The sequence below is a fragment of the Panulirus ornatus genome, chromosome 69 (genome assembly GCF_036320965.1).
Source record: "Panulirus ornatus isolate Po-2019 chromosome 69, ASM3632096v1, whole genome shotgun sequence".
NCBI lineage: Eukaryota > Metazoa > Arthropoda > Malacostraca > Decapoda > Palinuridae > Panulirus > Panulirus ornatus.
In genome coordinates, this window is record NC_092292.1 from 21,721,136 (window position 1) to 21,747,628 (window position 26,493).

At 40.6% G+C, this 26,493-nt stretch overlaps 1 protein-coding gene across 5 annotated transcripts in view; it reads left to right on the plus strand.

The window, feature by feature from the left end:
- Positions 1–26,493, plus strand: part of Trpm (transient receptor potential cation channel, subfamily M) — a 246,533-nt gene that overhangs the window by 142,265 nt on the left and 77,775 nt on the right. For all 5 annotated transcript variants that reach the window (XM_071660313.1, XM_071660310.1, XM_071660312.1 and 2 more), the window contains exons 8-12: positions 12,974–13,104; positions 13,326–13,482; positions 14,542–14,683; positions 22,127–22,298; positions 22,872–23,002. In XM_071660313.1, the coding sequence (XP_071516414.1) occupies positions 12,974–13,104; positions 13,326–13,482; positions 14,542–14,683; positions 22,127–22,298; positions 22,872–23,002 (733 nt within the window). The remainder of the gene's footprint in view (positions 1–12,973; positions 13,105–13,325; positions 13,483–14,541; positions 14,684–22,126; positions 22,299–22,871; positions 23,003–26,493) is intronic.

The following is a 26,493-nucleotide window of genomic DNA, read 5'->3' on the forward strand; positions in this document are numbered from 1 at the left end:
AAGATTTTGTTTATCACATAGTTTCCATATGTATTTAGTCTTGAAAATTTTAGAACAAAATATCAGGTAATGAATTTCATGAAGACTTTCATATATGGACATATGAATATTGATATAACATCACAAATGGTAGAGCAGCAAATCATATGAATTGTAAGATTAAGATGGTTTATACTTAGTCTAGGTTTGGAACAAGAGCTAGTGATTTACTGTGTTGTACTTAGAGTAGGTTTTAGTTTTAGTAAGATTTCTTTTTTGTGTACCAGTATGATATTATGGAATGATCTTACTATCAGTCAAACACTGTCAGACCAAAGATATTTTTCAGAAACAAGTAAAATTGTTTATATGGAATAAGTTAGGTGCCAATGCTCTTAATGTGAATGTAATGACCTTGTAATTTTTCCTCATTTGGCTAGTAACAGTAAATAAAAGGTTTGTGGGGTCTAGTTATGGATAGAGGGCTCTGACTTCAGTGCATTATACATGAGAGATAGAGAGGATTTAAGCGAATGAGTTCATTTCCTTTTCTGTATCTGACGCTACTTCACTAATGCAGGAAATGGCAAACATGTATGAAAATATATGTATAATTTTTTCATCTTTCTTGCCATTTCCTGCATGAGTGAGACAGAATCAAGAACAGATGGCAGAGATATAGAGGGGAAATTCCTCACTTGGCTCCTTGCTCTGTTCCTTCTTTTGGAAAGTAACACGGAAGGGAGGATTTTCAACCTCTCACTCCCATCCTTCCTAGTTGCCTTCTATGACATGCAGGGGATACATGGGCTGTATTCTTTGTCCCCTATTCCCAGATACACATTCTATATATCTATTTATTTTTATATTTTATTATACTTTGTTGCTGTCTCCTGCATTAGCAAGGTAGCGCAAGGAAACAGATGAAAGAATGGCCCAACTCACCCATATACACATGTACCTACATACACATCCACACCCACACACACCTATACATTTCAGTTTATACATACATATACATACACAGACTTATACATATATACACATATACGTATCCATACTTGCTGCCTCCATCCATTCCCGTCGCCACCCCGCCACACATGAAATTGCACCCCCCCTTCCCCTAGCTGTTATGTGTAATGCACAAAAACCACAGCTCCCTTTCCATATTCAAGCCTCACTAACCTTTCCATGGTTTACCAAAGACGCTTCACATGCCCTGGTTCAATCCATTGACAGCACGTTGACCCTGGTATACCACATCATTCCAATTCACTTTATTCCTTGCACCCCTTTCACCCTCCTGTATGTTCAGGCCCCAATTGCTCAAAATCTTTTTCACTTCATCCTTCCACCTCCAGTTTGGTCTCCCACTTCTCTTCATTCCCTCCACCTCTGACACATATCCTCTTTGTCAATCTTTCCTCACTCACTCTCTCCATGTGACCAAATCACTTCAAAACACCCTCTTCTGCTCTCTCAACCACACTCTTTTTATTACCACACATATCACTTACCCTTTCATTACTTACTCAATCAACCACCTCACACCACATATTGTCCTCAAACATCTCATTTCCAACACATCCATCCTCCTGCGCACAACTCTATCCATAGCCACGCCTCGCAACCATCACAACATTGTTGGAACCACTATTCCTTCAAACATACCCATTTTTGCTTTCCGAGATAATGTTCTCGACTTCCACACATTCTTCAAGGCTCCAGAATTTTCGTCCCCTCCCCCACCCTATGATCCACTTCCGCTTCCATGGTTCCATCCGCTGCCAGATCCACTCCCAGATATCTATATATATATATATGTGTGTGGGGGGTGGGTTGGGCCATTTCTTTCGTCTGTTTCCTTGCGCTACCTCGCAAACGCGGGAGACAGCGACAAAGCAAATATATATATATATTATATATATATATTATATATATATCACATGCCTTACATCCTCGATAAAAACTTTTCACTGCTTCTAACAACTGGGCATGAGAAGAAAGATCATGAGAGACAAGTGTTTTGAAGTAGTTGACTGAGTGTGTCAGCAGTTTTAATGTAAGAGACTAAGTATTTATGGTTGGTAATTAAGATGCAAAGGTAAGTTATGTGGCAGTTAAGGATATAATTGGGTTGTATTGGGTATTCAGTGTTATGAATGGATAATGGTAAAGAGCCTATGGAGATGCTTGCTGAAAAAGGACTGGTGATTGGGAATATATGGTTTCAAAAGAGGGATATACACAACCATACCTATAGGAGTAGGAGGGATGGTCAGCGGGTATTTTTGGAATATATTTTAATTGATAAGTGCATGAAAGAGAGACTTCTAGATATGAATGTGCTGAGAGGGGCAGCTGGTGGGATGTCTGATCATTATCTTATGAAGGTGAGGTTGAAGATTTGTTAGAAGTTTTCTAAGAAAGGAAAACATGTCAGGGAGAAGAGAGCGGTCAGAGTAAGTGAGCTTGGAAAAGAGACTTGTGTGAAGCAATACCAGAGGAGATTGAGTGTAGAATGGCAAAAGATGAGAGTAAATGAAGCAAGGGGAATGGGTGAGGACTGGGAGGTATTTGGGGAAAGCAGTGCGGTTTCAGAAGTGGTAGAGGATGTGTGGATCAGGTGTTTGCTTTGAAGAATGTATGTGAGAAATACTTAAAAAACAAATGGATTTGTATGTAGCATTTATGGATCTGGAGAAGGCATATGATAGAGTTGATAGAGATGCTCTGTGGAAGGTATTAAGAATATATGGTGTGGGAGGCAAGTTGTTAGAAGCAGTGAAAAGTTTTTATCGAGGATGTAAAGCATGTGTACATGTAGGAAGAGAGGAAAGTGATTGGTTCTCAGTGAATGTAGGTTTGCGGCAGGGGTGTGTGATGTCTCCATGGTTGTTTAATTTGTTTATGGATGGGGTTGTTAGGGAGGTGAATGCAAGAGTTTTGGAAAGAGGGGCAAGTATGAAGTCTGTTGGGGATGAGAGAGCTTGGGAAGTGAGTCAGTTTTTGTTCGCTGATGATACAGCGCTGGTGGCTGATTCATGTGAGAAACTGCAGAAGCTGGTGACTGAGTTTGGTAAAGTGTGTGAAAGAAGAAAGTTAAGAGTAAATGTGAATAAGAGCAAGGTTATTAGGTACAGTAGGGTTGAGGGTCAATTCAATTGGGAGGTGAGTTTGAATGGAGAAAAACTGGAGGAAGTAAAGTGTTTTAGATATCTGGGAGTGGATCTGGCAGCGGATGGAACCATGGAAGCGGAAGTGGATCATAGGGTGGGGGAGGGGGCGAAAATCCTGGGGGCCTTGAAGAATGTGTGGAAGTCGAGAACATTATCTCGGAAAGCAAAAATGGGTATGTTTGAAGGAATAGTGGTTCCAACAATGTTGTATGGTTGCGAGGCGTGGGCTATGGATAGAGTTGTGCGCAGGAGGGTGGATGTGCCGGCAAGGCAGCAGGTTTGGATGGTACTGCAGTGAAATTTATTAAAAAAGGGGGTGACTGTATTGTTGACTGGTTGGTAAGGTTATTTAATGTATGTATGACTCATGGTGAGGTGCCTGAGGATTGGCGGAATGCGTGCATAGCGCCATTGTACATAGGCAAAGGGGATAAGAGTGAGTGCTCAAATTACAGAGGTATAAGTTTGTTGAGTATTCCTGGTAAATTACATAGGAGGGTATTGATTGAGAGGGTGAAAGCATGTACAGAGCATCAGATTGGGGAAGAGCAGTGTGGTTTCAGAAGTGGTAGAGGATGTGTGGATCAGGTGTTTGCTTTAAAGAATGTATGTGAGAAATACTTAAAAAACAAATGGATTTGTATGTAGCATTTATGGATCTGGAGAAGGCATATGATAGAGTTGATAGAGATGCTCTGTGGAAGGTATTAAGAATATATGGTGTGGGAGGCAAGTTGTTAGAAGCAGTGAAAAGTTTTTATCGAGGATGTAAAGCATGTGTACATGTAGGAAGAGAGGAAAGTGATTGGTTCTCAGTGAATGTAGGTTTGCGGCAGGGGTGTGTGATGTCTCCATGGTTGTTTAATTTGTTTATGGATGGGGTTGTTAGGGAGGTGAATGCAAGAGTTTTGGAAAGAGGGGCAAGTATGAAGTCTGTTGGGGATGAGAGAGCTTGGGAAGTGAGTCAGTTTTTGTTCGCTGATGATACAGCGCTGGTGGCTGATTCATGTGAGAAACTGCAGAAGCTGGTGACTGAGTTTGGTAAAGTGTGTGAAAGAAGAAAGTTAAGAGTAAATGTGAATAAGAGCAAGGTTATTAGGTACAGTAGGGTTGAGGGTCAAGTCAATTGGGAGGTAAGTTTGAATGGAGAAAAACTGGAGGAAGTAAGTGTTTTAGATATCTGGGAGTGGATCTGGCAGCGGATGGAACCATGGAAGCGGAAGTGGATCATAGGGTGGGGGAGGGGGCGAAAATCCTGGGAGCCTTGAAGGAATGTGTGGAAGTCGAGAACATTATCTCGGAAAGCAAAAATGGGTATGTTTGAAGGAATAGTGGTTCCAACAATGTTGTATGGTTGCGAGGCGTGGGCTATGGATAGAGTTGTGCGCAGGAGGGTGGATGTGCCGGCAAGGCAGCAGGTTTGGATGGTACTGCAGTGAAATTTATTAAAAAAGGGGGTGACTGTATTGTTGACTGGTTGGTAAGGTTATTTAATGTATGTATGACTCATGGTGAGGTGCCTGAGGATTGGCGGAATGCGTGCATAGTGCCATTGTACAAAGGCAAAGGGGATAAGAGTGAGTGCTCAAATTACAGAGGTATAAGTTTGTTGAGTATTCCTGGTAAATTATATGGGAGGGTATTGATTGAGAGGGTTGAAGGCATGTACAGGGCATCAGATTGGGGAAGAGCAGTGTGGTTTCAGAAGTGGTAGAGGATGTGTGGATCAGGTGTTTGCTTTGAAGAATGTATGTGAGAAATACTTAAAAAACAAATGGATTTGTATGTAGCATTTATGGATCTGGAGAAGGCATATGATAGAGTTGATAGAGATGCTCTGTGGAAGGTATTAAGAATATATGGTGTGGGAGGCAAGTTGTTAGAAGCAGTGAAAAGTTTTTATCGAGGATGTAAAGCATGTGTACGTGTAGGAAGAGAGGAAAGTGATTGGTTCTCAGTGAATGTAGGTTTGCGGCAGGGGTGTGTGATGTCTCCATGGTTGTTTAATTTGTTTATGGATGGGGTTGTTAGGGAGGTGAATGCAAGAGTTTTGGAAAGAGGGGCAAGTATGAAGTCTGTTGGGGATGAGAGAGCTTGGGAAGTGAGTCAGTTGTTGTTCGCTGATGATACAGCGCTGGTGGCTGATTCATGTGAGAAACTGCAGAAGCTGGTGACTGAGTTTGGTAAAGTGTGTGAAAGAAGAAAGTTAAGTGTAAATGTGAATAAGAGCAAGGTTATTAGGTACAGTAGGGTTGAGGGTCAATTCAATTGGGAGGTGAGTTTGAATGGAGAAAAACTGGAGGAAGTAAAGTGTTTTAGATATCTGGGAGTGGATCTGGCAGCGGATGGAACCATGGAAGCGGAAGTGGATCATAGGGTGGGGGAGGGGGCGAAAATCCTGGGGGCCTTGAAGAATGTGTGGAAGTCGAGAACATTATCTCGGAAAGCAAAAATGGGTATGTTTGAAGGAATAGTGGTTCCAACAATGTTGTATGGTTGCGAGGCGTGGGCTATGGATAGAGTTGTGCGCAGGAGGGTGGATGTGCCGGCAAGGCAGCAGGTTTGGATGGTACTGCAGTGAAATTTATTAAAAAAGGGGGTGACTGTATTATTGACTGATTGGTAAGGTTATTTAATGTATGTATGACTCATGGTGAGGTGCCTGAGGATTGGCGGAATGCGTGCATAGCGCCATTGTACATAGGCAAAGGGGATAAGAGTGAGTGCTCAAATTACAGAGGTATAAGTTTGTTGAGTATTCCTGGTAAATTATATGGGAGGGTATTGATTGAGAGGGTTGAAGGCATGTACAGAGCATCAGATTGGGGAAGAGCAGTGTGGTTTCAGAAGTGGTAGAGGATGTGTGGATCAGGTGTTTGCTTTAAAGAATGTATGTGAGAAATACTTAAAAAACAAATGGATTTGTATGTAGCATATATGGATCTGGAGAAGGCATATGATAGAGTTGATAGAGATGCTCTGTGGAAGGTATTAAGAATATATGGTGTGGGAGGCAAGTTGTTAGAAGCAGTGAAAAGTTTTTATCGAGGATGTAAAGCATGTGTACATGTAGGAAGAGAGGAAAGTGATTGGTTCTCAGTGAATGTAGGTTTGCGGCAGGGGTGTGTGATGTCTCCATGGTTGTTTAATATGTTTATGGATGGGGTTGTTAGGGAGGTGAATGCAAGAGTTTTGGAAAGAGGGGCAAGTATGAAGTCTGTTGGGGATGAGAGAGCTTGGGAAGTGAGTCAGTTGTTGTTCGCTGATGATACAGCGCTGGTGGCTGATTCATGTGAGAAACTGCAGAAGCTGGTGACTGAGTTTGGTAAAGTGTGTGAAAGAAGAAAGTTAAGAGTAAATGTGAATAAGAGCAAGGTTATTAGGTACAGTAGAGTTGAGGGTCAAGTCAATTGGGAGGTAAGTTTGAATGGAGAAAAACTGGAGGAAGTAAAGTCTTTTAGATATCTGGGAGTGGATCTGGCAGCGGATGGAACCATGGAAGCGGAAGTGGATCATAGGGTGGGGGAGGGGGCGAAAATTCTGGGGGCCTTGAAGAATGTGTGGAAGTCGAGAACATTATCTCGGAAAGCAAAAATGGGTATGTTTGAAGGAATAGTGGTTCCAACAATGTTGTATGGTTTCGAGGTGTGGGCTATGGATAGAGTTGTGCGCAGGAGGATGGATGTGCTGGAAATGAGATGTTTGGGGACAATGTGTGGTGTGAGGTGGTTTGATCGAGTAAGTAACATAAGGGTAAGAGAGATGTGTGGAAATAAAAAGAGCGTGGTTAAGAGAGCAGAAGAGGGTGTTTTGAAATGGTTTGGGCACATGGAGAGAATGAGTGAGGAAAGATTGACCAAGAGGATATATGTGTCGGAGGTGGAGGGAACGAGGAGAAGTGGGAGACCAAATTGTATTTGGAAAGATGGAGTGAAAAAATTTTGTGTGATTCGGGGCCTGAACATGCAGGAGGGTGAAAGGAGGGCAAGGGAATAGAGTGAATTGGAGCGATGTGGTTATACCGGGGTTGACGTGCTGTCAGTGGATTGAATCAAGGCATGTGTATGGGGGGGTTGGGCCATTTCTTTCGTCTGTTTCCTTGCGCTACCTCGCAAACGCGGGAGACAGCGACAAAGCAAAAAAAAAAGAAAAAAAAAATATATATATATATATATTATATATATATATATATATATTATATATATATATATTATATATATATATATATATATCTATATATATATATATTATATATATTATATATATTATATATATATATATGTGTGTGGGGGGTGGGTTGGGCCATTTCTTTTGTCTGTTTCCTTGCGCTACCTCGCAAACGCGGGAGACAGCGACAAAGCATAATATATATTATATATATATATATTATATATATATATATATATATTTTGCAGGGAAATAATGAAATTGAGTGGGAGACGTATAAAAGAAAGAGACAGGAGGTCAAGAGAAAGGTGCAAGAGGTGAAAAAAAGGGCAAATGAGAGTTGGGGTGAGAGAGTATCATTACATTTTAGGGAGAATAAAAGATGTTCTGGAAGGAGGTAAATAAAGTGCGTAAGACAGGGAGCAATGGGAACTTCAGTGAAGGGCGCAAATGGGGAGGTGATAACAAGTAGTGGTGATGTGAGAGGAGATGGAGTGAGTATTTTGAAGGTTTGTTATGTTGTTGATAGAGAGGGCAGATATAGGGTGTTTTGGTCGAGGTGGTGTGCTAAGTGTGAGGGTTAGGGAAAATGATTGGTAAACAGAGAAGAGGTAGTAAAAGCTTTGCGGAAGATGAAAGCCGGCAAGGCAGCAGGTTTGGATGGTACTGCAGTGAAATTTATTATAAAAGGGGGTGACTGCATTGTTGACTGGTTGGTAAGGTTATTTAATGTATGTATGACTCATGGTGAGGTGCCTGAGGATTGGCGGAATGCGTGCATAGTGCCATTGTACAAAGGCAAAGGGGATAAGAGTGAGTGCTCAAATTACAGAGGTATAAGTTTGTTGAGTATTCCTGGTAAATTATATGGGAGGGTATTGATTGAGAGGGTTGAAGGCATGTACAGGGCATCAGATTGGGGAAGAGCAGTGTGGTTTCAGAAGTGGTAGAGGATGTGTGGATCAGGTGTTTGCTTTGAAGAATGTATGTGAGAAATACTTAAAAAACAAATGGATTTGTATGTAGCATTTATGGATCTGGAGAAGGCATATGATAGAGTTGATAGAGATGCTCTGTGGAAGGTATTAAGAATATATGGTGTGGGAGGCAAGTTGTTAGAAGCAGTGAAAAGTTTTTATCGAGGATGTAAAGCATGTGTACATGTAGGAAGAGAGGAAAGTGATTGGTTATCAGTGAATGTAAGTTTGCGGCAGGGGTGTGTGATGTCTCCATGGTTGTTTAATTTGTTTATGGATGAGGTTGTTAGGGAGGTGAATGCAAGAGTTTTGGAAAGAGAGGCAAGTATGCAGTCTGTTGGAGATGAGAGAGCTTGGGAAGTGAGTCAGTTGTTGTTCGCTGATGATACAGCACTGGTGGCTGATTCATGTGAGAAACTGCAGAAGCTGGTGACTGAGTTTGGTAAAGTGTGTGAAAGAAGAAAGTTAAGTGTAAATGTGAATAAGAGCAAGGTTATTAGGTACAGTAGGGTTGAGAGTCAAGTCAATTGGGAGGTAAGTTTGAATGGAGAAAAACTGGAGGAAGTAAAGTGTTTTAGATATCTGGGTGTGGATCTGGCAGCGGATGGAACCATGGAAGCGGAAGTGGATCATAGGGTGGGGGAGGGGGCGAAAATCCTGGGAGCCTTGAAGAATGTGTGGAAGTCGAGAACATTATCTCGGAAAGCAAAAATGGGTATGTTTAAAGAAATAGTGGTTCCAACAATGTTGTATGGTTGCGAGGCGTGGGCTATGGATAGAGTTGTGCGCAGGAGGGTGGATGTGCCGGCAAGGCAGCAGGTTTGGATGGTACTGCAGTGAAATTTATTAAAAAAGGGGGTGACTGTATTATTGACTGATTGGTAAGGTTATTTAATGTATGTATGACTCATGGTGAGGTGCCTGAGGATTGGCGGAATGCGTGCATAGCGCCATTGTACATAGGCAAAGGGGATAAGAGTGAGTGCTCAAATTACAGAGGTATAAGTTTGTTGAGTATTCCTGGTAAATTACATAGGAGGGTATTGATTGAGAGGGTGAAAGCATGTACAGAGCATCAGATTGGGGAAGAGCAGTGTGGTTTCAGAAGTGGTAGAGGATGTGTGGATCAGGTGTTTGCTTTGAAGAATGTATGTGAGAAATACTTAAAAAACAAATGGATTTGTATGTAGCATTTATGGATCTGGAGAAGGCATATGATAGAGTTGATAGAGATGCTCTGTGGAAGGTATTAAGAATATATGGTGTGGGAGGCAAGTTGTTAGAAGCAGTGAAAAGTTTTTATCGAGGATGTAAGGCATGTGTACGTGTAGGAAGAGAGGAAAGTGATTGGTTCTCAGTGAATGTAGGTTTGCGGTAGGGGTGTGTGATGTCTCCATGGTTGTTTAATTTGTTTATGGATGGGGTTGTTAGGGAGGTGAATGCAAGAGTTTTGGAAAGAGGGGCAAGTATGAAGTCTGTTGGGGATGAGAGAGCTTGGGAAGTGAGTCAGTTTTTGTTCGCTGATGATACAGCGCTGGTGGCTGATTCATGTGAGAAACTGCAGAAGCTGGTGACTGAGTTTGGTAAAGTGTGTGAAAGAAGAAAGTTAAGAGTAAATGTGAATAAGAGCAAGGTTATTAGGTACAGTAGGGTTGAGGGTCAATTCAATTGGGAGGTGAGTTTGAATGGAGAAAAACTGGAGGAAGTAAAGTGTTTTAGATATCTGGGAGTGGATCTGGCAGCGGATGGAACCATGGAAGCGGAAGTGGATCATAGGGTGGGGGAGGGGGCGAAAATTCTGGGAGCCTTGAAGAATGTGTGGAAGTCGAGAACATTATCTCGGAAAGCAAAAATGGGTATGTTTGAAGGAATAGTGGTTCCAACAATGTTGTATGGTTGCGAGGCGTGGACTATGGATAGAGTTGTGCGCAGGAGGATGGATGTGCTGGAAATGAGATGTTTGAGGACAATATGTGGTGTGAGGTGGTTTGATCGAGTAAGTAACGTAAGGGTAAGAGAGATGTGTGGAAATAAAAAGAGCGTGGTTGAGAGAGCAGAAGAGGGTGTTTTGAAATGGTTTGGTCACATGGAGAGAATGAGTGAGGAAAGATTGAGCAAGAGGATATATGTGTCGAAGGTGGAGGGAACGAGGAGAAGAGGGAGACCAAATTGGAGGTGGAAAGATGGAGTGAAAAAAATTTTGTGTGATCGGGGCCTGAACATGCAGGAGGATGAAAGGAGGGCAAAGAATAGAGTGAATTGGAGCGATGTGGTATACCGGGGTTGACGTGCTGTCAGTGGATTGAATCAAGGCATGTGTATGGGGGTGGGTTGGGCCATTTCTTTTGTCTGTTTCCTTGCGCTACCTCGCAAACGCCGGAGACAGCGACAAAGCAAAAAAAAAAGAAAAAAATATATATATATATATATATATATATATATATATATATATATATATATATATATATATATATATATATATATATATATATATATCTTATCCCGGGGGTAGGGGAGAAAGAATTTTAGCTCTGTATTCCCTGCATGTCATTGAAGGCAGCCAAAGGGGATAGGAACAGAGGAGCAGACCCCCCCTTGTATTTCAAATTCGTATGGAGGAAACAGAAGAAGGAGCCAGGCAGTGAGTGCTCATTCTCCTTTAAGGCCCTGGCAGTGTCTAAATGTGTGGATGTAACCAAGATGAGAGGAGAGGAGAGATAGGTAGTATGTTTGTGGAAAGAACTTGGATATTATATCTATGAGTGAAGCAAAGCTCAAGGGTAAAGGGGAAGAATGGTTTGGAAATGTCGTAGGAATAAAGTCATGGGTTGGTGAGAGAACAAAGCTAAAGGAGGAGTAGCACTTCTCCTGAAACAGTTGTGGGAGTGTGTGATAAAGTATAAGGAAGTAAATTTAGGCAGATGTGGGTAAAATTGAAAGAGGATGGCATGAGATGGTTGATTATTAGTGCTTGTGCACCTGGCCATGAGAAGAAAGATCATGAGAGACAAGTGTTTTGGAAGTAGTTGACTGAGTGTGTCAGCAGTTTTAATGTAAGAGACTAAGTATTTATGGTTGGTAATTAAGATGCAAAGGTAAGTTATGTGGCAGTTAAGGATATAATTGGGTTGTATTGGGTATTCAGTGTTATGAATGGATATGGTAAAGAGCCTATGGAGATGCTTGCTGAAAAAGGACTGGTGATTGGGAATATATGGTTTCAAAAGAGGGATATACACAACCATACCTATAGGAGTAGGAGGGATGGTCAGCGGGTATTTTTGGAATATATTTTAATTGATAAGTGCATGAAAGAGAGACTTCTAGATATGAATGTGCTGAGAGGGGCAGCTGGTGGGATGTCTGATCATTATCTTATGAAGGTGAGGTTGAAGATTTGTAGAAGTTTTCTAAGAAAAGGAAACACTGTCAGGGAGAAGAGAGCGGTCAGAGTAAGTGAGCTTGGAAAAGAGACTTGTGTGAAGCAATACCAGAGGAGATTGAGTGTAGAATGGCAAAAGATGAGAGTAAATGAAGCAAGGGGAATGGGTGAGGAATGGGAGGTATTTGGGGAAGCAGTGATGGTATGTGCAAGATACATGTGGTATGCAAAAGTTGGGAGGTGTGCAGATTAGAAAGGGTAGTGAGTGGTGGTATATAGTTGGTAAGTAGTAGTTGGTAGGTAGCCAACAATCAGGGAGGTATATTACCAGTACTACCCACCTGGATATTGGGAGAGTTAGTGACGGCTGTGTAGTGAGATAGCACTTCAGTTGTTGTCAAAATGCACTCCTATGACCGAGGTAGTTGTCTTTCTTTCAGCCTTATCCATACGTGGACTACTGGCATTCTGTCCACAAACAATTATTCCAAATCATACATAAAACTTGACAACATTTAACTCGCACAGCTCATTCTTCATAACTAGATTTTCCCTTGATGAGCACTATGCCTAGCCCTCCCTTTTAGCAAAATTGTAAAAGCAATAGATAAAAGTAGTAGGTAGGAACATTAATGTAGAGATAGTAGGTAGGAACATCAGGGAGGTAGTAGTAGTCATTTGGAACATTGGGTAGGAGCCTCCACAAACACTGTGTTTGAGCTGCCCTCTGCCAGTGGCCTGTTAAGGGTGAGGCATTAAAGGCTTAGAAGCAGCAGTGGAGTTCTCTAGCTAAGGAGACTCTACTGCCATGGCTTCCCTCTTGAGGGAGTTCCAGGTGGGAATGGGCATCGGAGAAATAGGTAGATAGATTGATAGATATGTACATATAGAGGAAGTTATGCAGAAGAGGGTGGATGTGTTGGAAACGAAGTGTTTGTTAGTAATATGTGATGTAAGATGGTTTGATCAAGTCAGGAATGAAAAGGTAAGAGAGAGGTGTGATAGAAAGAAGAGAGTAGTTGAGAGAGCTGAGGAGGGTGTGCTGAAATGGTTTGGAAAAAAGTTACCTTACACAAAATTCTAGTCAGTCACCATTCTCTCTATTGTATACATGCTTTGGAATATTTCTATGCTAGAAGTAGGATGTTTTTTCCATTGACAGGTTCTCACCAGTGTAAAAATTTAGTTTGTAAATTATTTTTGTAAAGAAAAACATATTGGCCTTTTTATATTCAATCTTAAAAATCATGTAAGTGTTTTTCTTTAAGAAAGTGTCTTTAATATTTCAGATTTGTTGCATTGAACAGTCATCACACATTCTTCCTGTTGGTAGATAATGGAACAGTTGGGAAGTATGGACCTGAGTTGATTTTGCGTCGAAAATTAGAAAACTACATTTCACAGCAACGTATTGAAGCTCGTAAGTTCACGTGGATAATTGATAAATTCAAAAATCATTCTGTATTTAAGAATTTTCATATATTCTGTGTTGCTGTCTCTATTTCATGTAGATATGTATGGTATTACTAGGCCACTTATCTTAATCCATTATAATTATCAACATTATTGAAGTTGCTTAGTATTCATGAGCACCAGTTGATGTCAAATACATGAATATTTTATAACCTGTCATAATTACAGGTGGTGGATTGGCAACCCCAGTTGTGTGCGTTGTAATAGAAGGAGGACCCCAGACTATAAGACAAGTGCTAGAGTATGTCACAGACTCTCCTCCAGTCCCTGTTATCGTTTGTGATGGAACGGGACGTGCAGCTGACATCCTGGCATTTGTCCATAAGTAAGGTTCTGTAACAGTAAGAACATGCACATTACCATCCAGAAGTCTGTCTTTTGCGCACCTATCAATTAACATGTAATCCAATAATGCTCGCTGGCCATCTCTCCTACCTACATACATATACTTATGTATATCTCTCTTTTTAAACCAGGTATTCCCAATCACCAGTCCTTTTTCAGCACATGAATCTACAAACTCTTCACCATTTCCATTTACAACACTGAACACTCCATGTACACAGTTATTCCCTCAACTGCCACATTACTCACCTTTGCGTTCAAATCACCCATCACTATAAGCCGGTCTTGTGCATCAAAACTATTAACACACTCACTCAGCTGCTCCCAAAACACTTGTATTTCATGATCTTTCTTCACATGCCCAGGTGCATGGGCACCAATAATCAACCATCCACTTTCAGTTTTACCCGTATCAATCTAGAGTTTACTTTCTTACACTCTGTCTCATACTCCCACCACTCCTGTTTCAGGAGTACTGCTACTCCTTCCCTTGCTCTTGTCCTCCTACTAACCCCTGACTTTACTCCCAAGACATTCCCAAACCACTCTTCCCCTTTACCCTTGAGCTTCGTTTCACTCAGAGCCAAAACATCCAGGTTCCTTTCCTCAAACATACTACCTATCTCTCCTTTTTTCTCATCTTGGTTACATCCACACACATTTAGACACCCCAGTCTGAGCCTTAGAGGAGGATGAGCACTCCCTGCGTGACTCCTTCTGTTTCCCCTTTTAGAAAGTTGAAATACAAGGAGGGGAGGGTTTCTAGCCCCCTGCTCCCGTCTCCTTTAGTCGCCTCCTATGACACGTGAGGAATGCGTGGGAAGTATTCTTTCTCCCCTATCCCAGGGATAGGGGAGAAATGAGTGATTTGTTAATGTTATCCTATATTGAATGCTCAGTAAATGCAGTGAACAATTTGATTGTACTTCTTCTAGTTGAATCTGTTCTTCAAAACTGTTTTTCACTGACTCAACCTACCATGTAGAAATGATATATTGGTTAGATTTTACAGAAGATAAACATCAATGATTTTTTCTAGATATGCCTGCACCGGGCTGAATATGATTGAGGCAAACCGTGACACCATTATCCTCGCACTTGAACGGGTGTTTGAACTCAGACCAATGCAGGCAGAAAAACTTTTTGCTGAGGTCCTGCAGTGTGTGCGCAAAAGGGATCTTGTAAGTTTATGAGATCTTGATTACTTTTCTTTTTCTTTGTGATTAATGGTCATTGTTTTTGTTTTTGTGATAACTCAGTATTACAGTACTTTTTGATTATTAGGATTTCATTTATCATTGATTTTTGTTATATGTACACTAATGATAAAAGAATCTATAATGAGGTGTAGCTAAGGGGCTAGCCAGGACAGTTGTGTATGAATTATGAATGGGGGAAGAGGGGATAGCAGTGCATTTTAGGGACCTGGGAGTGGACATGGCAGGAGAGGGACCATGGAGGCAGACATGAATAATAGAATGGGCAAGGACACTTAAGATTATGGGTGCATTGAAATGTGTGGAAGGAGAGGTAACTTTCCATTAAGGCAAAGATGAGTGTGTTTTTAGATTTGATAATCCTGGTGGTGCAGTATGAATGTGAGTTTTACCCCCTGAATAAAGAGAAGACAAAGGAAGGGGGAGGGGACTTTGCCCCTATGATAATGTATATTATCAAATTCAAAACATATCAATGCATAGCACTTTTAAAAAGTATTTCTTGAGTATTATTACTGTGGGAAGGAAGTGTATGATATTGCTATTAGTTTACAATCTTCAAAGGTAATTCAGTAACCCAACAGACATACACTGTGAATAATGAAGGATCAGTCAGGATGTTGAGTAAAGCAGTGAAACACTCCTCCTTTGAGGTATTTTACAGTACATGGAAATAGACTGGGAAAACATAGATTCTAATGGAGAGAGAGGTTATGGAGACACAAGTTCCTCAAATTGATAAAGGGGAACTTCCTGTCAGTATTTCATGGAGCTTACAAGAACCATTGGACAACATGCCGTATCTTTTTGATGTTTTCTCTACACATATCAGCATAATAGAATAGAATATAAGAGTAACCAGTGCAAAATGTGATCATGCAGTGCTTGATTTTGACTGTGTGTTACAGAAGGATGCAAGAGGAGGATCAGAAGAGGCATAGGACCCATAAATGATATACAGTCAAGGCAACTCCACTGAGTTGATCAAGTTCTTTAAAGATGTGGGTTGGGAGAAGGAGTTCCATAACAAGTTTAGAGATCATTGCCGTAAAAGGTTCTGTGAAAACTGTCATGAAAGAGTGAGAATATGGACACCAGTGTGCACTATCTAATTAAGGCTTAGGAACAATGTGGCACAGTTCAACAAGGATTGTCAAGAAGCTAAATCACAGAGATATACTGTAAAGGAAATATAAATGACATCAGCAAACCAGCATATGAAAAATACAAGGGAGAAAGAAATAGATACTGTTATAATGAGGAAGGAGCAGTAGAGAGATTTTGAAAAATCATAACGGTAAAGAACAAGGCAAAAGAATCTGAAACCTTTCCATGTTCATCAGGAATGAATGATCAGTTAAAGAGCACTTAATGAGACTTAAGGGACTTAGATGGAAGACCTATTGAGGAGGATGAAGAAATATGAGAAAATAAATAATAGATTTGAAAGGGTTAGTGTGAGAATACTTCACCAGTAGCAGTCAGATGTTATGGGAAGAGGTCTTGGAAGGAATAGAAATTGATAGAAATGATGAAAAACTGTTAAGACAACTTCATCCTTATAAAGCTCATTGTTCTGTTGAAGTCTCCCCACATGTGCTAAAAAAATGTGCAAAAGCTTTCTAGGCCACTTGGTATATTGTTAAGCACAGACAGACCACTGATAGTGTTTGGGATGTGTTCTTGGTTATAGAGCTCTGAGTAAAAAAAGCACAGGAGTACACTATAACATGACTCTAGTAGAGATGCATAGCTACAGCATAAGTGATTACCTACAGTATAAGGGCTTCATTGGATTTATGATAGTAGCACAGATGTTGATTGCATACATATATAGATGTTTGTAATCAATTTATGGCTAATAACACTAATTTTAGATAATATTACAGTGAAAAAATATCATGAAGTATATTGATTTATGATGCAATTCTCACTAATGTGCTCAACCAGAGCAGCTTGAACTGTGGCTCATCCTCCTCAGTAACTGCTCCTCTTCTTAAAGATTGTGTCCATGATTGGCTACATTGCCTGCAATTTCATAGGGATAGCCAAACCAATGCTCCTGCAGACATTTGACTGATGCTCACCAGCCTTAGTGTGCCATATCGCCTATATTTTCACATCCAAACTATGCTCATCCTTGACTTCTTGGCTGCATATCCTTTTATCATATGCAAGTCATAATCCAAATATGGTATGGGTGTGAAACACACCCAAAAGTAGGAAAAATAACAAAATCTGAAGCCACCACACTGTAGTAGACACCTCTGTGAGGAGAATGTTCAAGACTATCATCCTAAGTCACTGATTGGTTCAAACTGTTTAGTACCATTTTTTCATTGTCTGAATGCACAGCTTGGACAAAAGAAGAGATCGATGTATACCCTAACTACAAACTGTAAGCCGTATAAACTGTATTTTTTCACATCTAAACTATTCCTTTTCTTTAAATGCTTGCCCACGTTACCAATGTTAGCATATGCATGCCATTTTCCAGACATTCTGGATCTCTTGCATACAGAAAAGTAGACAGAAATATTAGAAATAAACCCACCTTGCTGCTGAAATCATAACGTGTGAGTACTAGCTACATTGTGCCTTATGACCTGAATTTTCACATCCATGCTGTTTTTTCCATAATACTTCCCCTCATTACCAACACTAACACCTCCAAGCCATTTTCCAGACATTTTGGGTCTCTTGTGCCTGTAGTTGTAGCAAAAATAGGAAAGAGAAACCCACCATGCTGTAAAAAGTATGGCAGATAGGAGAGTACCCAAAGCTAGTTGCCTGAAACACTAATTGGCTTAACTCTGTACTGTATCATTTTTCATTGCCTGAGTGCACATCTAGGAGAAAAGAAGACTGATGCATATCAGCCATGAACTTTAAGCCTTTTTACCTGCATTTTTCACATAAAAACTTGCATTTCTTTAAATGGTTGACCACATGAACACTGACTCATGCATACTATTTTCCAAACATTATGGATCTCTTGCATATTGAAAATAGGCAGAAGTACAAGAAATATACCCAATTTGCAGCTGAAAACATGATAATACATGAGTACTAGTACCATCTTGCTTTATAACCTGTATTTTCCCATCCAAACTGTTTCTATTTTGTAATGCTTGCCCACATTATCAAAACTAACCCCTGCACACTACTTTCCAGACATTATGGATGTCTATGCACACACAAGTAGGCACAAATACAAGAAATAAATCTTCTAAGCTGGGATAGATATGGCAGACAGAAGAGTGCCCAAAGCTGGCTGCCCAAGGCACTGATTGGCTGAATACTGATTAGCATATGCTCTTCACATTGTTCACATTGACTGAGTTTGCAGCTCAGACTAGAGAAGAGACCTATGTATGTTGTATGTTTTTAGATGGTACTTTTGAACTTCTTGACAGGCTTGTTTTTCATTGTCAACAAGATACACAGTTATAGAACACACTAAACGCATTAATGTAATGAGAGGCCTGTAGGTCACTTGAGGTAAGAGTAGTTCCAAAAATGTACAAGCATGTGTACGTGTAGGAAGAGAGGAAAGTGATTGGTTCTCAGTGAATGTAGGTTTGCGGCAGGGGTGTGTGTTGTCTCCATGGTTGTTTAATTTGTTTATGGATGGGGTTGTAAGGGAGGTAAATGCAAGAGTCCTGGAAAGAGGGGCAAGTATGAAGTCTGTTGGGGATGAGAGAGCTTGGGAAGTGAGTCAGTTGTTGTTCGCTGATGATACAGCGCTGGTGGCTGATTCATGTGAGAAACTGCAGAAGCTGGTGACTGAGTTTGGTAAAGTGTGTGGAAGAAGAAAGTTGAGAGTAAATGTGAATAAGAGCAAGGTTATTAGGTACAGTAGGGGTGAGGGTCAAGTCAATTGGGAGGTGAGTTTGAATGGAGAAAAACTGGAGGAAGTGAAGTGTTTTAGATATCTGGGAGTGGATCTGTCAGCGGATGGAACCATGGAAGCGGAAGTGGATCATAGGGTGGGGGAGGGGGCGAAAATTTTGGGAGCCTTGAAAAATGTGTGGAAGTCGAGAACACTATCTCGGAAAGCAAAAATGGGTATGTTTGAGGGAATAGTGGTTCCAACAATGTTGTATGGTTGCGAGGCGTGGGCTATGGATAGAGATGTGCGCAGGAGGATGGATGTGCTGGAAATGAGATGTTTGAGGACAATGTGTGGTGTGAGGTGGTTTGATCGAGTAAGTAACGTAAGGGTAAGAGAGATGTGTGGAAATAAAAAGAGCGTGGTTGAGAGAGCAGAAGAGGGTGTTTTGAAATGGTTTGGGCACATGGAGAGAATGAGTGAGGAGAGATTGACCAAGAGGATATATGTGTCGGAGGTGGAGGGAACGAGGAGAAGAGGGAGACCAAATTGGAGGTGGAAAGATGGAGTGAAAAAGATTTTGTGTGATCGGGGCCTGAACATGCAGGAGGGTGAAAGGAGGGCAAGAAATAGAGTGAATTGGAGTCATGTGGTATACAGGGGTTGACGTGCTGTCAGTGGATTGAAGCAAGGCATGTGAAGCGTCTGGGGTAAACCATGGAAAGCTGTGTAGGTATGTATATTTGCGTGTGTGGACGTGTGTATGTACATGTGTATGGGGGGGGGGGGCATTTCTTTCGTCTGTTTCCTTGCGCTACCTCGCAAACGCGGGAGACAGCGACAAAGTATAAAAAAAAAAAAAAAAAAAAAAAAAAAAAAAAAAAGCAAATATTATGGTTATGTTTAAAAAAGGTGGTCAAAAAATTGCTCTAAACTATAGGCCAGTCTCACTAACAAGAGTGGGTTGTAAAACACTGAAAAAGATGATAAGAGAACAAATGAACAACCACTTGTAAATGATAACCTTCCTAACTAGGAGACAGCATAGTTTCAGGGAAAGGATATCAAGCACTCTTAATTATTTAGTATTCTAAACTGGGATAATCAAAGATTGAAAAGGTGGATGGTTAGTCTGTTTGTTCCTAGACTACAAGAAAGCTTTTTGATGTTGATAAAGAAATTAGAGCTTGAGGACAAAAGGTTACCCCTGTGGAAGGGAACAGAGACCACTGGTTACCTTTGTGGAAGGGAATGGAGAACACAGGTAAGAGGCATATATTTTGAATGAGCTGCAGTCACAAGTGGCATGCTGCAGGGCTTGGTGTTGGGCTCACTTCTGTCCTTGGTTTATGTAGATGACTTTCATGGTGAACTGGATTCTTACCTAAACGCGTTTGTGGATGATGCCCAGTTTGTTAGAGAAATTAGGAATGATGACAATTGCTTCAGCTTACAGGGGGACCTGGACAAACTCTAAAGTTTGTACTGTGTGATGAATGGATGATGAAAGTAAGTGCAAGATAATGAGGATAACACACAGTGAAAGAAGGCCTCAGTGTGATTATTACATATTGAGATGTCAGTTACAGGAATTTATGTGTAGAAGCCTAGGATTGTCATTGTTACATATTGGGATGTCAACTACAGGAATTTATGTGTAGAAGCATAGGAATTGTCATTGTGCCTAATCTATCACCATAATTGCAACTGAGGAGATTTTGTGAAAGAGACAATTTCTCTGTTGGCAAATATTAGAATCACATTCTAGTAAATCATTATTATACAACCCCAGGATACCTTTTACGAAGGGTTTTTGGGGCTCTAGCCCCAGGACCTTTTATACTGGAGCTCCTGCAGTTTCAAGGATGTGCCACACTCAGTAGGAGGGACAGGTTGGACTTCTTTGAGATGGGAAATTGTTTTATGAAACTGTACTCTCTTCTATCAGCTGACAAGAATACAGCCTCCTCAGATGTGATTTTTGCTTTCAATGTAACCTCAGCTAGGCAGAGTCCAGTAACACCCATGCAAGTATATGGACAGAGAAATGTTTGGTATGCTATTGACAACATATATCAGATGAAAATTGGATTATGCCTCTCAAGTCTAGTCTACACACCAAAAGCAATTCAAAGACCTAATAAGAGGGCCCAGAAAAGAACAACCAGAAGCACCTGAATTAAGATGAATTGAACTGCAGTGCAAAGCTGAGGACTGCAGAGCTTTCCATCATGAAGGACAAGGATGGCGACATGATTTGATAACAGCCTTTAAGTTTCTAAGTAAGATTTCTAAGTAAGTTTCTAAGCTGGATGATGGTGACAGTGCACAGATCTACATTTGATGTTGTACCAGAGTAAACAGAGGCCATGAAAAGAAGCTGGGCAAGAAACTGGTTTGAAAGGATATAAAGAAGTACTGTGTTGGTGTAGGGGTGGTAGATGGTTTGAATAGACTAAGCAAGAAAATGGTGAATGCTGGCAGTTTACAAAGGTTTAAAAGGCTCTCTGATGGTATACAAACTTCAAGAGTTGGGTCATAATTAGTGTAGAAGTCATCCCATACTCTACAAATATTTGATTAACCACACAAAATGTATGGACAGATTGGGATGCTGTGAAAGAAGTCCACAGTGATATTTTTATCTGGTTTGAAATAAGATTTTGGAATCTGTATTTGAATGAGACCTAGAGTGTCAACATTATCCTTAAAATTTCAGATAATGTTATGGTAGTGATGGTTGCTTGTGTAACGTGGAAATATTTCATTTGCAAGAATGGAATGGTGAATGGAGACAGATTTTACGTAACAACTCTGCTTATTGTGCAGTTTGAATAGATAAGAAGTGCTGCAGTAGTAGTTGTGGAAGATTTTGTTTACTTTTCCTAAAGTTAAGAAAAGACATGCATGAGCTGAGGGGCTGTGTTCATTTGATAAATCACTGTAAGTGGGATTGATGTTGAAGAAGATAAATTGATATAAAAGTGTGTCCCTCAAAGCTGTAACATATGGATGAAGGCACATGAACTGTGTTTGGAGATGTGCAACTGTATTTTGGTGCTAACATAAAGGGTGACTGCCTCCTTGCGTGTACATATGTCTTCCCATGTTAGTGAGTTTTCTGGCTCTGTTTGAATGCGAAAATTTTCATTGTCAGGAGATTATCATGTGGTGTCTGAATGAAGAATCTTGGAAAACATATGCACCTGCCACTCATCAATACAAGTGCACTGTCAGTGGACTTGGTTCTCCAGTGATCACATTTGATGAAGCTGCTTTCCACCATATGTTGCCCAAGTTCCCAAAAGGGCATGATTAATGAATCACTATTTCAGCATTATCAGTTTTTTTGTATTCTGCCCTATGACATAAGTTTCCAAAAGAATAGTGAGTACTCAGTTGGAGTAGCCAGACACTTCCTCTTATGCCCCTACTTCCTTGTAAGGATAGGAGTCAGTCTTGTTTATTTCAACTTGCTTCTATCAGAGTAGAAAAATTAGTGTTTTTGTTAAAAAGTGACCATCATGATGAGAGATGTTAATTATCCATTTTATAGTGACTGTATTTTGCTTCAGATCACTGTCTTCCGTCTGAAGGAGGGTTCTGAGTTAGACCAGAGTATATTATCTGCACTGCTGCATGCTCAGAGACTCAACCCCCCAGAACAACTCTCTTTGGCACTTACCTGGAATAGAGTGGACATAGCCAGGTCACATGTTTTTAATGAAGATGTAGAATGGTCCCAAGGTAAAAAAGAAAATCTTCTCTTAGTTTTCCAAATATTCAGATAGCAAAAACACACTGACTGCCCTTCTTCCATATGAGTTAGCAAATCTAGTACAAGGTAATACTAGAAACGGTGAGCAAAAACTCACTGTCTGCCTTTCTTCCAGATGAGTTAGCAAATCTGATGCAAGGCAATACTGGAAATAGTGAATTTGATATACAAAATTGATATGTGTTTATTAATTGCATATCATTGAGGATTCATTAGATTAAGAATCAAGAATTGAATGTGAGATTTCTCTGGGATGAAAGACACTAAGAAACTTAAAGAGAAGTTATATATGGCTAGTGTGAAGGAATGGTTGAATACAAGGAATATATAGAAGAAACAATTTAGAGGTTAAATGGAATGTGATTACCAGAGGATGGAATAAGATTTTGAGAGTTAAATATACTGGAAAAAAAGTCATAAGTAACTTCTTACACTTGCTTCTCACCTGATATCAATAGGAACAAGGGAAGGGATGGTCTGAGTATGACTTAGAGTAGATAATAAAAAAGTATACCAGAATAGCTAACATAAACTTTTTACAGGATCCCTGGAACAGGCTATGATGGATGCATTAGTAAATGATCGTATTGAATTTGTTAAACTTCTTCTTGAGCAGGGCGTCACTATGAACAAGTTCTTATCAATCCAGAGACTTGAAGAACTGTATAACTCAGTAAGTACAGGAAATTTTTCATGTTGATTGATTCACATAGTGCATATATACAAGGTTCATATGTAAGGACCATGTCTCTACTCTTGTCTTTGGATACACACACACACACACACACACACACACACACACACACAACCCAGCCTAAGCTAGATGCCCATTAACTGACCAGCCCCAGTGGGAGGATGAATACCTAGGTTTGGTGTAGGCTAACTGCCATGCTGAGAATTCTATCCCATGCAGGCCTGACCTCGGGCATGCCCATGGTGAAAATCTCTGAAAGGATTCCTGATGATTATTTTTGAACTGAGTCTGGGAGGTCTTTCTTAATTTTGTCATTCTTTTTTGTTGTATGAAGAGTCCCCACCAGTTACCAGTAAAATATTGTGTAATGTATACATAGCACACCACATTCTTCTCCAGGAGGTTAACTTGTGAATCATTTGCTAAGCAGGGTCCAAGAATACCTTCTCTTCTTTTGGTATGTATAAACTTTTGGTAGTAATTGAGCTTCTTGGTTTATAAAGTCATCATGCATCTTGGGGGCAACCAGGATCACACTAGACCACCCTTAGGATAATGAGTTAATGGAGTAATATGTACTGGTAGATATCCAATCTGAATATCCATAGTCCTGAGACATCCAAAATTTGAATGTATATGCATGAAGGGTTCCCATTAAAATGGCACATGAGTTTCCAAAGATCACTGTCCCATTCCCTATGGGTTTCCTTATCCTGTGCAACCACATCATTATTCTCCTCGGTTGAATTTGTCCCAGACTGAATTAGAAGTAGTAGTGCTTCATGCTTTTCTCAGTATTTTATGTGATTCTTGCCATAATTTTACCCCAATAATCACATCCAACAAGCATCCAAGTGATAATGCTGATGGTAGTGGAGTGACAATATAGCATGTTACTATTACCATTGTGAAGAAGGTTGAAATTGTACAGAAATTGGTTAAAGGAAGCTGATGTATAACTGAGGGAGCATTATATTGCCAAAAACAACATGAAAATGTTAAGGCTATATTCTGGGATTTACTTGAATAAAGGCACTGCTTAGCACAGAACAATGCGTGGAGGTAGACTTGTCGACCTTGAAAACTTATGAGAAAGTTTTTAGCACCATCTCATTGAAGGAATACCAAGAGATTTTTAGGTTATTTTTGTGTGAGAAGGTTCAACAGTTTCATCAAGACTTGAAAATTGATTAACCTTATGAGTTTAACCTTCAGATTCTTTGTCATTGACAATTGCTAGTCTGATGATGGAAATACAGTGTATTTATTTTTTTATTCTACTTTGTCGCTGTCTCCTGCGTTAGCGAGGTAGCGCAAAGAAACAGACAAAAGAATGGCCCGACCCACCCACATACACATGTATATACATACACATCCACACATGCAAATATACATACCTATACATCTCAACGTATACATAAATATACACACACAGACATATACATATATACACATGTACATAATTCATACTGTCTGCCTTTATTCATTCCCATCGCCACCTGCCCACACATGAAATAACAACCCCCTACCCCCGCATGTGTGCGAGGTAGCGCTAGGAAAAGACAACAAAGGCCACATTCGTTCACACTCAGTCTCTAGCTGTCATGTATAATGCACTGAAACCACAGCACCCTTTCCACATCCAGGCCCCACAGAACTTTCCATGGTTTACCCCAGACACTTCACATGCCCTGGTTCACTCCATTGACAGCACGTCGATCCCGGTATACCACATTGTTCCAATTCACTCTATTCCTTGCACGGTTTTCACCCTCCTGCATGTTCAGGCCCCAATCACTCAAAATCTTTTTCACTCCATCTTTCCACCTCCAATTTGGTCTCCCACTTCTCGTTCCCTCCACCTCTGACACATATATCCTCTTAGTCAATCTTTCCTCTCTCATTCTGTCCATGTGACCAAACCATTTCAAAACACTGTCTTCTGCTGTCTCAAGCACACTCTTTTTATTACCACACATCTCTCTTACCCTATTATTACTTACTCGATCAAACCACCTCACTTCACATATTGTCCTCAAACATCTCATTTCCAGCACATCCACCCTCCTTCTCTCAACTCTATCTATAGCCCACGCCTTGCAACCATATAACATTGTTGGAACCACTATTCCTTCAAACATACCCATTTTTGCTTTCCAAGATAATGTTCTCGACTTACACACATTCTTCAACACTCCCAGAACTTTCGCCCCCTCCCCCACCCTATGATTCACTTCTGCTTCCATGGTTCCATCCGCTGCCAGATCCACTCCCAGATATCTAAAACACTTCACTTCCTCCAGTTTTTCTCCATTCAAACTTACCTCCCAATTGACTTGTCCCTCAACCCTACTGTACCTAATAACCTTGCTCTTATTCACATATACTCTCAGCTTTCTTCTTTCATACACTTTACCAAACTCAGTCACCAGCTTCTGCAGTTTCTCACACGAATCAGCCACCAGCACTGTATCATCAGCGAACAACAACTAACTCACTTCCCAAGCTCTCTCATTCACAACAGACTGCATACTTGCCCCTCTTTCCAAAACTCTTGCATTCACCTCCCTAACAACCCCATCCATAAACAAATTAAACAACCATGGAGACATCATACACCCCTGCCGCAAACCTACATTCACTGAGAACCAATCACTTTCCTCTCTTCCTATACATACACATACCTTACATCCTCGATAAAAACTTTTCACTGCTTCTGACAACTTGCCTCCCAAACCATATATTCTTAATACCTTCCACAGAGCATCTCTATCAACTCTATCATATGCCTTCTCCAGATCCATAAATGCTACATACAAATCCATTTGCTTTTCTAAGTATTTCTCACATATATTCTTCAAAGCAAACCCCTGATCCACACATCCTCTACCACTTCTGAAACCACACTGCTCTTCCCCAATCTGATGCTCTGTACATGCCTTCACCCTCTCAATCAATACCCTCCCATATACTTTCCCAGGAATACTCAACCAACTTATACCTATGTAATTTGAGCACTCACTCTTATCCCTTTTGCCTTTGTACAATGGGACTATGCAAGTATTCTGCCAGTCCTCAGGTACCTCACCATGAGTCATACATACATTAAATAGCCTTACGAACCCGTCAACAATACAGTCATCCCTTTTTTGATAGATTCCACTGCAATACCATCCAAACCTGCTGCCTTGCCGACTTTCATCATCCGCAAAACTTTTACTACCTCTTCTCCGTTTACCAGATCATCCTCCCTAACCCTCTCACTTTGCACACCACCTCGACCAAAACACCCTATATCTACCACTCTATCATCAAACACATTCAGCAAACCTTCAAAATACTCACTCCATCTCCTTCTCACATCACCACTACTTGTTATCACCTCCCCATTAGCCCCCTTCACTGAAGTTCCCATTTGTTCCCTTGTCTTACGCACTCTATTTACCTCCTTCCAGAACATCTTTTTATCC